This window comes from Poecilia reticulata, linkage group LG19 (genome assembly GCF_000633615.1).
Source record: "Poecilia reticulata strain Guanapo linkage group LG19, Guppy_female_1.0+MT, whole genome shotgun sequence".
In the NCBI taxonomy this organism is placed as follows: domain Eukaryota; kingdom Metazoa; phylum Chordata; class Actinopteri; order Cyprinodontiformes; family Poeciliidae; genus Poecilia; species Poecilia reticulata.
In genome coordinates this window covers 3,421,143-3,437,929 of record NC_024349.1, presented here as the reverse complement: position 1 = coordinate 3,437,929, position 16,787 = coordinate 3,421,143, and the positions used below count along the sequence as shown (strand labels likewise).

The 16,787-nt window shown below is 42.8% G+C and overlaps 2 protein-coding genes across 5 annotated transcripts in view; both read right to left on the bottom strand.

Moving 5' to 3' along the window:
- The window catches only part of ndufa9a (NADH:ubiquinone oxidoreductase subunit A9a), a 9,878-nt gene extending 7,699 nt beyond the window's left edge, over positions 1 to 2,179 (bottom strand). Inside the window, exons 1-2 of the mRNA XM_008436482.1 lie at positions 2,074 to 2,179; positions 512 to 688 (exon numbers count right to left, since the gene is read on the bottom strand). Of these exons, the coding sequence (XP_008434704.1) occupies positions 512 to 688; positions 2,074 to 2,128 (232 nt within the window). The 5' untranslated portion in view covers positions 2,129 to 2,179. The remainder of the gene's footprint in view (positions 1 to 511; positions 689 to 2,073) is intronic.
- Positions 2,180 to 4,425: 2,246 nt separating this feature from the next.
- The window catches only part of dyrk4 (dual-specificity tyrosine-(Y)-phosphorylation regulated kinase 4), a 35,543-nt gene continuing 23,181 nt past the window's right edge, over positions 4,426 to 16,787 (bottom strand). For 3 of the 4 annotated variants that reach the window (XM_008436478.2, XM_008436480.2, XM_008436481.2), the window contains 13 exons: positions 15,218 to 15,301; positions 12,891 to 13,037; positions 12,654 to 12,780; positions 11,751 to 11,914; positions 10,704 to 10,840; positions 10,103 to 10,243; positions 8,807 to 8,945; positions 8,643 to 8,724; positions 7,945 to 8,117; positions 7,743 to 7,803; positions 6,585 to 6,714; positions 6,364 to 6,509; positions 4,426 to 5,642 (listed from right to left, as the gene is read on the bottom strand). In XM_008436478.2, the coding sequence (XP_008434700.1) occupies positions 5,434 to 5,642; positions 6,364 to 6,509; positions 6,585 to 6,714; positions 7,743 to 7,803; positions 7,945 to 8,117; positions 8,643 to 8,724; positions 8,807 to 8,945; positions 10,103 to 10,243; positions 10,704 to 10,840; positions 11,751 to 11,914; positions 12,654 to 12,780; positions 12,891 to 13,037; positions 15,218 to 15,301 (1,740 nt within the window). In that variant the 3' untranslated portion in view covers positions 4,426 to 5,433. The remainder of the gene's footprint in view (positions 5,643 to 6,363; positions 6,510 to 6,584; positions 6,715 to 7,742; positions 7,804 to 7,944; positions 8,118 to 8,642; positions 8,725 to 8,806; positions 8,946 to 10,102; positions 10,244 to 10,703; positions 10,841 to 11,750; positions 11,915 to 12,653; positions 12,781 to 12,890; positions 13,038 to 15,217; positions 15,302 to 16,787) is intronic. The other variant, XM_008436479.2, reaches the window with a different exon arrangement.

Below are 16,787 nucleotides of genomic sequence, written 5' to 3'. Positions count from 1 at the left end.
TAAGCTAACACAGCGGTGGTAGATTAGCTACTGATGCTAACAGTTAAGCTAACACAGCGGTGGTAGATTAGCTAATTTAAACACCTGCCCTACTGATGAGTTGGTGTGTAAGTCGCCTTTTTTAATTGAACCAAAATGTCAAATTCTGCAGAACATCAACATGTTAAGGTTCTCATAGTCAAGCTAGCATAGCTAGCCTACTTTCCTCTCCCTTGCTATGTTTTTCAATAAAAACTTTTTCCTGGCCTTGTTATCTCGTCGTTGTATTGTTGACAATTGGTAGCAAAGCATTACGTTCCTTTTTCCTTTGTATGTCAAGTGTATATTAAAGATTTAGCTCATTATTTTGACATCTTAACAGCTAAAACCATCTGTGTCGGAGGGCAGCTTTTCCCCCTGCAGCAGGGACGCTGCGCGCGTCTCGCTGCAACGTGTCTTTATTCAGCATCATGAAATCCTGAGCTGTGATGCTGAAAAATGACGAAAGCTTGATGAAAAGGTCCGAACTCACCCAGCCTGTTGACGACGTATCGGCCCAGGAAACCCGTGGCTCCAAACACGGTGGCGGCGATCCCGCTGGAAGACGAGCGTCCTCCCTTCCCTTTGGGGACGACGGCATGGTGCAGCTTCCTCTGCTGCGCTGCGGCGGCGACGCACGCAGCTGCAGACGCAGCCTGGCTGCAGCCGCCTGTCAACAGGAGCAGAAAAAACACAAGAGAATCAAATGCATCACAGGTTTTTTATCATTTCTGATTGAAATCCAGCAGGAAATGAAGGGATCCCACCTCCATAAATGGGATAAATGACGAGCGCTCACTGAAATAACGTTTTCCTTCTTTTCCTAATAGCTGGTAGGATGCATAATCATGAAATGTATGCATTTATATATTTGTTTTAATAGGAAGCAGTTTGCACAACTTCTAACAACAAACAGAGAATTATTGATTATTGGTTGTTTTTCATTCCTATTAATCCATTTCTGGCCAAAACTGTTTAATCTATTTTATTATATTTGACAAGGACCAAGCATTAAAAAACAAATTCAACAATATGCTAAACATCAGTTCTGGGAGTTAATTTCCATTTGCCGACTTTCATTTAAGATGAAAAACATTTTGTATAACTAATCAGCAATCAATTATGTTTAATTAGCCCACAAATGTTCTGGTTTCCATCATAAGTGGCTTTTAATCCCAATTACAGAATCTGGAGAAAATCTTTGTTTCCTGGATGAATAATTTTTTGTTTTCTGGTTTTAATAAGATAAAAATATTAAATTCTACAGCAGCAAAAACGATATTTAGAGTAAATAAAGGATTTGTTAAATATTTGATGATCGCAGAATCCAGTTTACTGACAAAAGCACTAAAAAATGATCAATTATTAAAAATAAATCAAACATTATTACTATGCAACACAGCGCTTTTAATGTTTTAAAGGATATAACTGGTGATAAAATCATGTTTGTTTTGTTTTCTAACCTCAGCACCTGAACTCCAGAACCATTTAAAATACATAATTGTTCTTCCAGATTTTATGTTTTATTTTGACCCAGGAATCTTTTAAATATTAAATGATAAATGTCTAAATGGAGAATAGAGCGAAGCTTGAAGTTGGACTTGAAATGTTTCAATCAAATAATGTTCCGAACAAATATATTCATAAAAATATATTTATTCGTAATATAAACCTGAAGAATTAGAGCTGTAGTTTAGCTCCGATTAAAACTAAATTAATTTTGTTCGGACAATAACAAGGATTTGTTTCTACCGAAGGCAGAAAAATAACCTCCGACAAACAGACCTTCACTCCAGCGCGGTGCTCATTATATTACATTACATTATATTATATTACATAAACCCTCGGGTTAAAAAAAAACTGCATCTTCAGCCCAAAACATAAAGATCCAGATTAGCTCCAGCTCAGCTAGCGGATGTTAGCAAGGTCACTGCGGCCGGGTGTCCTTTCTACCGGCCCGTTCATGCTAAAGCGGCGGGGTCCGTGAATAAATATCAAATATTACGAGCTGCACGGCGTGTGAAATCCTCTAAATGCTGTTGTGACATTACTCACTTGAAATCTTTGAAAGGACACCCGCAGGACGGCTAACCAACACTACCGTCGCCATCTTTCCGAGTACGGCAACCGCGTAGGCCAAAATGAATTGTGGCGTTTCAAATGCGGGGTTCGCTCCATTCTGGTCCACCGGCGGGAGAGTTGGTGGTGATATAGATATGAGCTTTATAAAACATACATCAGTGAAAAGAATGAACGTTCATCGCGAGTAGTGAGAGTCGCATAAAACCAGGGACGATCTGATAGGGAGACACAAAGACACAAGCAGCTGGTTACGTTTTTAATTAAGTGAGACGAGGCGCCAAACCCAATTGTCGAATATTTGTTAGAGTATTACTAATGTTTAGCATTAATTTGGGACTAAATTTTATTCATTCACTTAACTCTTCTCATGTTTTTATCTGGTCGATGTGACAGGAGACGTTGTGTATGATTTCCAGGCTCCGTTTACATGCCGTATAACGAAGCGGAAATTATGCAGACCCCAAATAATATGACCTGGAGCTTCCAGTGACTTTACAGCCCATTAAAACACGGATGCTTGTTTCTCAACTATTCAAATAACTGCAAAATGAATGACATTGTTCAGTTTCAAGTTTTCAACTCCATAAATCAGTGGTCGCCAACCTTTTTATTACCGCGGACCGGTCAAGACCTGCAAAGTTTTGCTGCGGTCCGAGGGGGGGGGCAGCAAAACTGTGTTGGTGTTGGTGTTCCCGCTAAATCCTGAATATACCCAGTTTGGGTTGTCTTGGCCCTTTTATCGCAGCCTGTGGGTTTTCCCCTGACTGGGAACTAGAATAAAACCTGCTGAATGTGACAGGTAGCCAATCAGAAAGCGCAGTGACGTCATAACAGAGGGGAATCCAAACAGCTGATATATGGAGCAACAGAGAGTCCGGTGGATATCAGAGATGAGATGATATGTAGAAATGTTTATTATTAAATCTAAAGGTCATTATTATGTTTATTCAGTTAAAAATGTTAACTATAAAAAAACATTCACCTCCAAATCACATTGCAGCAAATAGAGCGGCTGCTCCCGTCGTCTTTTACCCACCGCCTTTTCTTTTTGTTACGTATTTTATCTCTAAAATGACTCCACAAACTATCACTATCGCTTCTACATCGTCATCCGTGTTGGTTATTCTAAATTCCCGCTATGTTGGGGGTTTTACTGGATTATCCTCTGGAATCGGGATGTTCTGACTGGAATCGGTTCGGTTGCCTCTGCCGTGTGGCTGAACACGAACCGATCGAACCTGTTGGACTTTTATCAGCTCTGTGGTCACAGAGGTTTGGAGAATCGGCCGACATTCTTAAATCTTTCCGTCTAAACCAGACTAAGACTCACAAGCTCTACTCATCTCCTCTCAACCACTGCCCAAACGCTCTGACTCTGGTCACTATGGTAACGTTTATATATCCCTTCAAAATAAGATACAGATGCGCCACAAAAAACGAACATTTTACTTTAGTGAACATTTTAACTCACGATAATGACTAACGGAGCCCTGAGCTTGTTTCTCTGCAACTAGACGGTTCCATCAGGAAGTGACGAGAGACAATAACACCCGAAGTGTTGCTGATATCCACAGCCTGCTTGGTCTCTACGTGGTGAAGCAGCTTGAAGCTTCATTGCCTCATTAGCAGCCGGTCGCCGCATGTTACGCAGAGCGGCTTGTAACGTGGGACTCACCTACCGGTCCGGGATGAATCCATTCTCCTGTCTCTTCTCTGGACCTTTCCCCCTTTGCAGAGAAACTTTCCAAAGACATCTGATCTGTTTCTTACTCCTTTTGCTGCTTGTGGCCTCAATGTCGGCGCGCAAGTAACCGAGAATCCGGTTAAAGGATTTTCAAAATAAAAGATCCTCCAGACTCAAATAATACATAAAACGGAAATATTTCACTATTTCTTGCGCGGACCGGTACCGGTCCACGGACCGGGGGTTGGGGACCACTGCCATAAAGGGTTTGGATTCAACACAGAAAAAAACAAAAATAAATCAGAATTTTATGAACTTCTTTGTAGTTAAAAGTACATTATGCTTTAATTCTACACATTATGTAAGGCTTTGTATGAAATGCATATTTTACTAGAACAGGATGTTGTTTTTTTACCCAGTTAGTCAAAATGCAGAGCAACACTTGCACCACTCTATTATTTTTGACACCATTTTCATATGTTTTTACTTGAATAAATGTATTTATTTGTCATCAATATTACAGTCAGTGCCTGGAAACTTTAGACTAGAAAAATAAACGTACCTTAAATTGGTATCAGGTTGAATCCTGGGCTCAAAACACATGAGGTGAGTGAGAAAAATATGAAATTATTTAAACAAAATGTCCTTTAAACAGCATTTATTTCAGCATAAAATACATAGAAATGACATCGTTTGAGTTTTTATTTACAGCTACAATACATCATCTAAGTTTAAGTTAGTTAGCCCATATAGTTTGATGATATTTGCTTTTCTATAAGCTGGGTCTGTAAAAAAAAAACAAAAAATAAAATCAGTTTAAATGAATTTTTTGCAACCAATGAAGTTGGAGAATCTTTTTGTTAAATAAAAGGGATCCTGGCAGAACGGCTCAAATCATATCTGGACAGGAAACGTCAACAAAACAACAATAAAGTGCTGGATCTCTAATACTGCAAGGCACAAACTATCAACAACGGGATTGTCGTTTTGCTTCCAATATAAAAATATTAGGAAAAACAGACATACAAGGCGATCATACAGTAACAACACAACAAGTAGAACCTTGTCTAATTTTAAAATCTGCTCTGTTTTACATATTTATAAGAAAAAACAGCAGAAATATTTACAATAGATTCTCTTAAAAATCCACATTTTAGGGTTTAGTTCAATGAAACACAAACTATAAATAATAACACGAGTTATGAACTTAATTCTGATAAATATTTCTTTGCTGTCGTGGTAGAAATCATTTGGCTCGGCCGTTATTGGACTCAATATTTCAGCGTTTTCACACCAACATGAGGAGAAAAGAACAAGAAGCAGCAGGAGATTTTCTACGTTTTCAGCTTTAATTCCTCTGAAGCTAAAAGTCAAGTTTTTTTTTTGGTTTTTTTTCGATGCACAGCAAAGATTTTATTCCAGAAATGACATCATGCAGGTCCAGATGCCGCTGTAAATCTAATCCTGCGTCAAATGAAGTTTCGTGTTTCAGATGTGATGAAATGAAACTGGATCACCGTCATTGTTGATGTTTTTCCCACCGTGTAGAAAAAACCCACTTCCCTGAATTCAGGGTTTCTTCCTGTAAGTCCGGACCAGAACATCCGTATTTCCCAGCGGCCCTGAACGCGTCCCGATCCTCCGACCTGCTAGCCGTCTTTCCGCTCGGTGCTCATTTCTTCTTGTGGTTTGATGATGATGTGCACCGGCCGCTCGCCGCCTTCGCTTTCACACACTTCCTCCTCCGCCGAGGCGCCGAGGGGCCGCAGGCGTTCGCCGGACGCCATCTTGGATCCGGCCTCGGAGCCGTCCCTCTTCAGCTTGTCGTTGCTGCCATGTTCTGCGCCGACCTTCTCCGCTGTGCAAAAAACCAAAAACGGTGCAAACGCCACGGTTATTACAGCTCCAGCCTTTTTATTATAGTTTAGTTTTATTTCATTGTAACTTTTAGTTTGTCTAATTTTAATTAGTTTTAAAGTGCGGCTCCTGGTTTTTATTAGATAGACTGTTGTACTACACACACACACACACACACACACACACACACACACACACACACACACACACACACACACACACACACACACACACACACACACACTTTGTTTTTGTTTCTGTTTTACAAACGAAGGTTTGAAAATCCACCTAAACGTTTTGTGTTCTTGAGAGGACATTAAATATTGTTTATTCATCTCTGTACTAGTTTTGTCTTTGCATATTTTTTAATTTAACTTTGACTTGTGTATGGAGAAGTTTTTAAAAATTACAGATAAAATAAATGAATTTGAAGCATTGATTGGGTAATGAACATCTTTAGCTGCCGCCATGTTGCGAACTGTTCGCCGTCAGGAGGATTATGGCCGCATTGTGACGTAAACTGCTTGTGTTGGGAAAAAACTGATTTCCTGTCAGTTTGAAAGGCTAATAAATAGATTCATCAACACAAAACCAGCATATCTATAATTTCAGTATGTTCTGGTTAGTTTTTACAGTTTGGCCTGTTAGTTTTTATGACTCCTCAGTTTCAGTCTTTCCCGTTTAAACAGGTGACCTGAAGCGTTTTGTGCGTTTCCTCTCACCAGGCCTGCTGTTGGCGCCGCTGCAGCTCTCCGCGCTCCTCTTCGCTGTCGGCTTGGTTCTGGATCTCACTTTGTTGAAGTTTCCTTCCAGGATCCACTGGTGCTGCAGCCCTTCATCGGGAGTCATCCTCTTCTCTGGATCCCAGCTGAAAAGCAAAGCAAAGATTCGCATCCAGGGAGCAAAGAGAAGCTCTGCGGAGTCCAGAAACGTTTAAACTCACGCGAGGCAGCGCTGGATGAAGTCCAGGAACAACGGGTCGTTGGTTTTCAGCGCCGCTGACATCTCAACGGAGCCGGGTTTCCTCTTCTTCCCTTTGCTGTTAGTGACGTTCCTCGGGTTTCCTTTGGAGTCTGCAGTCATAATGCAGCCGTGCGTAAAAAACAGACTCATGAAACAGGATGCAGTCGAGGTGAAATAAAGGAACAGCAGCTGCAAAACAAAGATCCTAAAGATTCACCGCAACAGGAACTTCTCCTGTGAGAGAAGTTGGTTGTTTCTGATGACATTAGGAATGGAGATAAAACCCCTGAAGCTGGTCTGAAGGAACTAGAGATAGTTATCTGTATATTGTTAACTGTTATCAGCTGTGAACAGGAACGTTCTCCACGTTCTAGAATGTTCCTGTCAATTTCACAAAGCTGCACTTTCACGATTAATGTTTGATTTTTAACGTGCAGAAAAGCAGGAAGTATCTCCTTCATGCATCAAATTAAAAATACTTCACTTCCCCCTGGAGGTAAGTTAAACCATCTAAATAGAGACTCATCATTACTGATGATGTGAGCAGGAAGGATCTCCAGTAGCAGTCAGTCGGGATAACACCGGGGAATCTGAAGAGGCTTCTGACTGAAGACCGTCCACAGGAACATGTCTGATGGCTCACATGTTACAGTAGCTAATTGTTAATCACTTAATTAATAATAAATTAATTATAATTATGAAAATTACATAAGCCAAACATTGATGCACATTTTGATTCCCAACACTTTTTCATCTACTGACTATTTTACGGAAGAGGAAAAAATACTTTTTCCTCAGAATTTTAACTTTCTGAAGTCAGAAAATTTCATAATTCTGATTTTTTTTCTCAGAATCTTCTGAGATCAAAATTCAGAGTTCTGAGAAAAAAAGTCTCAATTTTGAGATTAATCTTCTTCCGTACTATCAGAGAAATATTTTTAAAATCTAGCATTTCCTATTTGCCTGCCTTCTTTTGAAACAAACTGTTAAGTAATTAAATATGAAGGTGTATGAATATGTTTCAATAAACAAAATAAAACCATGGAAAGTGCAGCAGACGGTGCAGCTTAGTGAGTTCAGGACATGCAGACCAGGTCAGACCGCTGGATAAAAACTGAAGAGGAAGTAAAATTCTCACCAAAGAACAACTTCCTCCTTGATGCCGACTGGACAAAGTCGTTTGGAGGCGTCCCGAGAACCTGCAAGGTCAGAACCCAGAACTCTTTAAGTCAACAAGAAATGACATGTCCTGAAGGATTTTCCTCCTTTTCAGGTTTTTCTGTCTTTTAAATTTAGAAGAAAATCTTTTCCACACCAGAGAAAACTGGTCAGAGTTTCACCTCCATGATGCAGGCGATCTGCTCCACCTCGCTCTCCCCGGGGAACAGCGGGTAGCCGGTGTAGAGCTCGGCCAGGATGCAGCCCAGGCTCCACATGTCGATGGCCATGCTGTAGGGGTGACCCAGGATGACCTCTGGGGAGCGGTAGAAGCGACTCTGGATGTAGGTGTACACTAACGACGGCAGAGAGGAGACAGAAAACGACACGTTGCAGCCAGATTACAATAAATAACATGATTATTTAAATGTTTCATTAAACATACAGAAATAATTGATTAAAAACAGAATTGTGCCTCCATTTTCTCATTTTAAAAATGTGCATTATTTTATACTCCTGTGCTGAAGCTCATTGTGAATTAATTTATAAACCGTCAATGTCAGAGGATTAAGACCTTGACATCCGATTGGCTGCTGCTATGGAGACCCTGGCGTGTGATTGGCTGCTTCAACCAGAAAACAACTCCCTGCATCCTGTAGGATGTTGGTTAATTATAAATAATTCTATATTTAATATGAATGAATGAATATAATAAATATATTTAATTATTCTGCATGTAAACATATTGTATATTTTTATTTTGACTATTATATCCAACAGTTTTCCAGCCTGTGAATTTGTTCACTGGCAATAAAATGATTCTGATCAATACTTTTTGGTTCTAATAAATTAGTGACCGTATAAATAAACATGTTTTCACCTCTTTGCTGTTCGTAGCAGCTCGATCCGAAGTCGACCACCTTGATGTTCCCGGGCCCTCGCTGAGACAGAAGGATGTTCTCCTGTTGGAGCGTTTTCACACCGTTAGTACCGCTGCTGTCCACAGGAGGGCGCCCCCCGCCGCCATGCTGACCCGCTCCGTACCGGTTTGAGGTCGCAGTGGATGATCTTCTCCCGGTGCAGCATCTGCAGGCAGCGCAGCAGAGCGTGGGCGAACCGCCGGATCAGCGCCAGGCTGAAGCCCTGGAAGTTGTTCTTCTTGATCAGCTCATACAGGTTCACCCTGTCAGAGGGGACAGGGCAGGATTCATCATTAAATCACTTCTTTAAATCTGATTTTTTATGTCGTTTATGAAAGAAGAAGGTAAAAAGTTAACATTTCCTCATGTAGAGGGTTGAGGTTACCCTGTGGTGCCTCTGTAGTTACGCTGCTGCAGGACAGACTGACCACTTTCTTCTCCTACTACTCTCCAACTTGCATTATTTGCTGTTATTTAAGCTGCTCACTTTATGTTTTCTCGTCCCAGTAGAAGCTGCACCTGGTCCGGGTTCTGATTGGCTTAAAGCTGCAACTTTAAACGTTTCACCTAATTGTTGAAACTGTCGCCATGTTGTGACAGTTAATGACTGATAATCTGTAGAAGAGAAGTGGAGCGCCTCACCTCCTGCCAGTGTGTCCTAGAAACAACCAATCAGAGCCAGGAGGCGGGGCTTAGTGCTGTCAATCATGCCCCCGCTCCCACCCCTTGATCTCTGCTACACTGCAGCTAGCATAGCCTGTCGTTAACAGCTAGGCTAGTTAGCATTACGTTCACATGATGTGAAACACTTTTAGCTGCCATGACACAAAAACGTGATTTACAAATAAACTTGATTGATTAATTGGTTGATTGATTCATTAGTGATTTTAATTGCATTTCTTATTTAATGAAAACACCAAATTGTTTTTCTTAAACATTTAGCATTTATGCACAACGGCTCCTGACTCGACGCTCTGCTGGATTTCTTCAGATAGAAACTTTTTACTGATCTGAACAATAAGCTGAACATTAAGAACCTGCCTGGAAATGAGCAACAGGCTGGATCTGCTGCCATTTCCTGCTTCTTGTGATCAGCATAAACCTCTTCAGAGTAAATGCAACTGGAGCCTTCGCACCATGAAGCATGATGGGAAAGAGATGGGCTGTAACTAAAGGATACAGTGACAGTAATGTTATGCCGGTCCAAGGTTAAAGGTCACTCAGACACTAAACTTCAAAAGCAGATCAGTGGTTTTACACAAAGGAAACCTCTCAGCTCCTCCGTCCGTCCAGCTGCCAGTGAAACCAGGAGTCCAGAGAGTCGGGTTCAAGGTTGGGGCTTGAATGTGTTAAAGGTGACACGCCTCCAATTAGAGCATCAATTATTCATCAGAGCTGATCATCTGCTGCTGGTACTGACCCGAGGAGCTCAAAGGAGATGCAGAGGTGGTTCCGGAAGTAAAAGTGCTCCTTCATGTGGATCACGTTGTGCAGGTTGTCTTTGTCCTTCTTCTTTATCACCTCCAGGATCTTCAGCTCCACTAGAGCTTGGTGATGAAATCTGCAGGAAAGGAAAACGCAGAAATCCGTTAAAACCCCAAAACTAGAGGAAACATGTGATTTATTCAGAGTCAACGCTGAACGCGGATGTTTTAGGACGAAAAAAATCTGCGGCACTTTGCATCCATTTTTATTTCTGCATCTCTGAAGTGGTGGAAAACCCCAAAGACTTTAACTGACAGGCATTTATATCCAACTGTGCCTCTCAGTGGGGAAGGAAAGGTAAGCTAACACCACGCGGCGCTGACTTCCAGCAGGCTAAATCTGGTCCCAACAAATTGGCAGACTCGTAAAATGTAAACCGATCACGGTGCAGGCATGTGGGAGGATATTACAACGCTATCACATGTTGAATAAAAGCCAAAAGATGGCTGCCGGTCGGCCTCAAGGCGCAGAGGAGAGGATTTACACGGCTGGCAGATGAAACACACATGAAGTGGACAGAAGCAGGAAGTGGGAACCTTTTCTTGTTGCGGATCATCTTGATGGCGACGAGTTCGTTGTTCTTGTGGTCCAGACATTTCAGGACCTGGCCAAACGAACCTTTCCCGATCACTTCAAGGACCTCAAACCGGTACGCGATGTGGTCATGGAGCACCTGGAGGCAGCAGAGGCGACGACGCGATTAATCAAACATGGCTGTGACTCAAATAACCATCAACCAATTTAGTAATCGATCAATCAATAACTGGAGGACTTTCAAAAAGCCGTTTGCAGAGAGAACAACACGCTCAGAGCATTAATGAAACCAAAACTGCAGAAAAATACAAATATTTTACACCTAAGAAGAAGAAACGTTTGTAAACCAGAACTCCTCCAGCTGCAGCTTCTCCTGGTTCTGATTCTGTAAACCGAGCCGCTTCTTCCGTCCCAGGATCCGTGAAAATAATCAGCAGATCGGAGCTACTGAGGTTCGTCCAGCTGCTGCATTTTAGGAAATAAAATGTTTGTTCTCTTATTTAAAAAATGAAATATTTGCTTATTTCAAACCGAAGGGAAATTAAATGATTTTTAATGTATTTTTATTGTTGCATAAAAAGGATTAAATTAAAAATCTGTAGAATTTCTTTTTTAAATTTGATTAATCATTAAATCTTCTGCTTTTGAAAATAATCAGTGGACGTTGCAGCTTCACTGTGATTGTGCACTAGAACATAAATACAGAATTTTATCAAAACCTGCAAAGCAAACCCAGAACAATGTATCTATTGCAGCCTGTAAGCGTAAAGCGACATTGACATCATGTTCAGCCGGTGCAGCTCAGGGTAAACCGGAAGTGTGAGTCAAAGTGGGTCAGCTGGTTCGGTCCGGATCATCTGGCGGCTCCAGCCGTCGGTCGCAGCGAGGCTCTGCGTCCAGGAGCAAAGCCGCACAGAGCGAGGTTTCAGTGTCAGGATTCCAGGCTCGCAGTGACCTTCAGCATCGGCGCCAACACCGAGGCGCCGTCCTGAACCCGCCAGCCGTATTGACCTGTGGACGACCCGCTAGCGAAGCTTCGGTAGCTTTACCCGGACGTAGCTGCCGTGTTCGTCGTCGTATCCGTCGTTCTGCGCCGCTCCCTGGGATCCTTCGATCTTCTGCGAGCCCAGACCCAGGAACCAGACCTCGGCGTAGTCGCTGACCTCCTCCTGCTCGAACTCCGTCAGCCGCTCCCGGAAGTTACTGAGCGCCTCTGAGGAAGGAAAGCGTGGGGGGGAGGCACCGCCACGTCATGAGTCAAATCATCAAATCATCAAATCATCAAATCAAAAGGAGTAAAGAGCCAGAAAAACATCTTACATGGTGAGATTTTGGTTTGTGGTTTTTACAGTTAATCACTCTGATGTGACAGAGAATTGACTGTTAGCCCCACCCACCAATATAGCCCTGCCCACCAATGTAGCCCCGCCCACCTAGATGACAACGCCCACCAATGTAGCCCCGCCCACCTAGATGACAACGCCCACCAATGTAGCCCCGCCCANCAATGTAGCCCCGCCCACCTAGATGACAACGCCCACCAATGTAGCCCCGCCCACCTATATGATAACGCCCACCAATGTAGCCCCGCCCACCTATATATGACAACGCCCAACAATGTAGCCCCGCCCACCTAGATGACAACGCCCACCAATGTAGCCCCGCCCACCAGGGCATGTCCATGTTAGTATGTGAACAATAGGCAGCATTTCAGACGAAAAAAAATCAGAATTGGCCAAAATCGGAATCGGCAGGTCCGGTTATTTTTCAGCGATCGGCCAGAAAACTCCAATCGGTGCAGCCCTGTAAAAGATTTGTCTCAAATACTTCGACTTTAATTAAAAATAAAAAGCTCCCATCTGTGCTGGGGATCTGTATTATTCCTGAACTGCAGTCCAGGGACCGCAAATGGCCCTGGAGCCACAGTTTGGACACCCATGAAGCTAACTCACCTGCAGGCGACATGGGCAGCCGCTGACCTTCGTACGCTCGCTCCTTCCCGTTACGCGACACGGCCGCCTTGTCTGTCGCTGCGCCGTAACGCATCGTGAACTGCTGAGTTGACTTTGACCTCTCGACCTGCCGCAAGAAGAGGAAACGTTCTGTTTTTTTCTACGGGACAGCTGAAAGAGTCTAGAAACGGATCTGCTGCTGCCCTCTGCAGGTGAAGCTGTGAATGCCGGGCTCACCGTTTGGTAGCCGTTTTGACCTCCTTTGTTGGTGATCTGCGGCAGGATGTTGTCCGACTGCTGCAGCTGGTTTTTGGCGTTGCTGACGACCACCTGGACCACGGGGGTCTCCAGCTGCGGCAGCGACCCCAAACCAGAGCTGAACTTCTGCAATTCATAGAAAAAACGGTTTTTCACTTTAAGAATCACTGGAATCAAAAGTTTTTACCGGAAAAACCAGACATGATGAGTAAAAATAAAATGTATGGAAAGATTTAACGAATCAAACTACAGATGCACTGAATTTGTTGGCGCTGTAACTGCATCACTGGTCGGTTACTGGGTCCTTACTGGGAACCAGTCAGAAATCAACAGCAGTAATTTGAGTTAATTCTGACTGTTTTAGACTAAATTGTACTAAATATTTAATTCCGAAGCTCCTGCTGGTGAACTGATGCTGTGTCGTCATTGAAACGACTCACTGTTGTCTCACTCTTTTACCATTGTGACCTCTGACCTTCACTACGGCAGGTTCTCTTTGTCCATTAAAACTAGTTTGATCATCTGAAATATTTAATTGTGACAAAAAAACAAAGGGATGGTGGGAAACTTTGACACAGCAGTAAAACTTAAAAGCATTGACCAATAGATGAAAAGTTGTTTTTAGACACTGTAGTTGCAGAATGTCCTCTCCGTCTATAAGGAGTCTGGTTCTGGTTCTGGTCGTTTCTCATCAGTTAATTCTCTCTCAGTTTCCACCCGTCATGGCGGCTCAGGTGTCCAGGACCCCCCGCAGGTAGCGGCTGGAATTACGGCCCATGACGCGGGCTTTGACAGGGCCTGTCTGCGGGGTCTTTGTGGGGAAGCAGGAGCTGCGCCGCCGGCTTTTCTCTGCCTGACACTGTGATTGCTCTCGCAGCACGATTACATGTGTTGCAGCCATGCGGCGCCCGGTTCCTACAACGACGGACAAAACTAACCTCCCGTCTGTCCCACGACACGAAACCTCCCAACGTCTGCGGCTGTAGTAAACTGCTGCATGCTTTGCTCCGAGTCGCTTCCACACAGTAGATATTTATACTGTTTAATTTGCAGTGATCTGCTAACTTGGTTATGATGCATGGAGATAAAGCTAAATATAGCCACAGACACCTGACTGAGGGGACAAGACGTTTAAATCTGATGCTGTTGAATCAGAGCACGTTCACATCGATGGATTATTCAGCCTGTCATAAGACAGAAACATTTACACCAAGCTATTCATCCAGTCATAAATGTCAGTTTCAGACAAAATATACATTAATGTAGTTAGCAGGATAATATATTAAAACTAAATATTTAGCTTTGAGTTAACTCAATGTTTAGTTTAAAACTTAAATATTTAGTTTGCAAACTAAGCAGAAATGTACTATCAAAATAAAAGCAGGTTCTTCGTACCGTTAAACTCCTGCTGTGGATTCATCGGTAAATCGCCTCCATTCCCTTCAAAACGCCTCGTCGTCTGTTTTATGAAGTTCATAAAGAGCCAGGCTTTTATTTTGGTAGTCTACTTCTGGTTCTCAGCAAGTGAAAGTGGATATTAGCTCAACATTTAAATATTTAACTTAAAACTAAATAGATTCATGCTAAAAATTTATAAATTCCTTCAACTAAATCTAAATATTTAGTCGGTTAACCAAATATGTAGCTTGCTAAGTAGATATTAAACTAAACTAAATATTTAAGTATTTAGTTTGAAGCAAAGTATTTGGGTCGCTAAGTTAGCCTGCTAACTAAATACTTAGTTTGAAATTGTGACATTTCCAACTGAATGAGTGAAAACGAACCCCTGTGTTTCCTGTTATGACTAAATACGTTATTGTTGTTAATTTCTGACTGTAGCTTTACAAATGGCTCCCTGCGCCACACATGCGTCTGCAGCAACAGTCCCATCAAACAGCAGCAGCAGCAGCATCATGTGAGGTTGCGTTGCTGCAGCAGCATCATGTGAGGTTGCGTTGCTGCAGCAGCATCATGTGAGGTTGCGTTGCTGCAGCAGCATCATGTGAGGTTGCGTTGTTGCTGCAAGAGCATAATGTGAGGTTGCGTTGTTGCTGCCGCATCATGTGAGGTTGCAGCAGCAGCATCATGTGAGGTTGCTGCAGCAGCATCATGTGAGGTTGCTGCAGCAGCATCATGTGAGGNGGTTGCTGCAGCAGCATCATGTGAGGTTGCGTTGTTGCTGCCGCATCATGTGAGGTTGCAGCAGCAGCATCATGTGAGGATGCTGCAGCAGCAGCATCATGTGAGGCTGCAGCAGCAGCATCATGTGAGGTTGCTGCAGCATCATGCGGGGACGAAGCGCTGACCTGTGAACAGGGCCGGTTTGCTCCGATGCGGCTGCCTTCCACTGGGAGCCGGTGGGGCTGAGGGAACGCCTCTGGCCGGGACGCCTGCAGGAGAAACGAGACAAACTTCATGAAAACATTCAACAAAACAAGAACTGTGACTTTTATCGCTTCACAGAATGCGATAAAAAATGATGCATTATAGCGACTTTAATGGCCTGTTTTCATCTAAATGCAGGTGCTGTTAGCATCTGAGTGAAATCATCATCAAACTGCTCGTTTGTGCTGCCTCGGCTCTCCAGCCTCTTCAGCAACCCGCAGCCTCTGGGCATCTGAGTCGGGTTTTAACCAGGCTGGTAAAAATAACGCACAGTGATCCGAAAATAGATCACTCCTGCAAAAACCCAGCAACAACGGCGCTGTCTGCGCTACCTCCTCTCCGCAGGTGCTCTCCAGGAGGCGCGTCCGCGAGCCTGCAGGAGGCGGAGCACGATGGAGATCAGGACGCAAAACACTGCCAACGTCCCAGAAAACAAAGCTGCAGCACAACGAGGTTATTATAGCTCACCAAACTAACCAAAACTGAGAAAACATCTTCATTATCTGAAATAAATTAAAACAGTAATTAGCTAAGAAAAACTGTATCTAACTGGAACAATGTCACGTGTTTATAAAAACTGAAACAGTCAAATTTTGTGTTTATGAATCTACTTATTAACCTTCTGAACTGATGAAAATTTATTTTTTTCTCCCACACAAGCAGTTGCCAAATTACGGCGCACCATATTCTTCCCGTCGTGTATAAGACGATATACATGGTATATAGCATTATACAGTATGATAACACATTTAATCTCATAAAATATAATATTGTAAAAATAAAGGGGTTGTTGTACACGATGCGTCCACCAGAGGGCGCACTGACGGTGGCTGCTAGCTAAGTACAACACGATTTTCTACTTAAAATCTTTTAACCAAATTATGACAGAATTCAGTGAGAGAATTATAACATTGTCTAGGAAATATGTCATTTTAAAACAACCAATATTTTAAGTTAGACTTTATCGGTGTAGTTTAAAAAGTATCAGACCGTGAGGAGACAACATGCTAGTCCGCAAAACGGCGGCAGTTCAATAATTAAATCTATTTTTAGAAAATTATATTTTCATTACCCAAACGATACACATAATCATAATACAGTATTTTGACCTTTTTGAATTTATGTATGAAAAACTAAAAAACTAAGTTAAAGCTAAACCATATTTAAATACTAGCAAACAGACTCTAAAACTAAATGAATTAGACAAAAAGTCCCAACATAACCAACCTATAGTGGAAGCCCAGCCGTGTTGTGGCCCGGCTGGTCTCACCTGAATGGTTCAGGCCGCCATGCAGGGCAGAGCCAGCTTACATTAATCAGCCTCTGCTGGGTGGCAGCCTGTACACGGCTGCATAGCGGCTTATCTTCAGGTGGAGATTTGCTCTAAAGCCCGTCCAGCGCTGATCAGGATGAGGGCGGCGCTGCTGCAGGTGCAGCTTCCACATCACAATCTCAAAGCGTTTCTGACCGACTGGAGGAGCGAAGCGAACC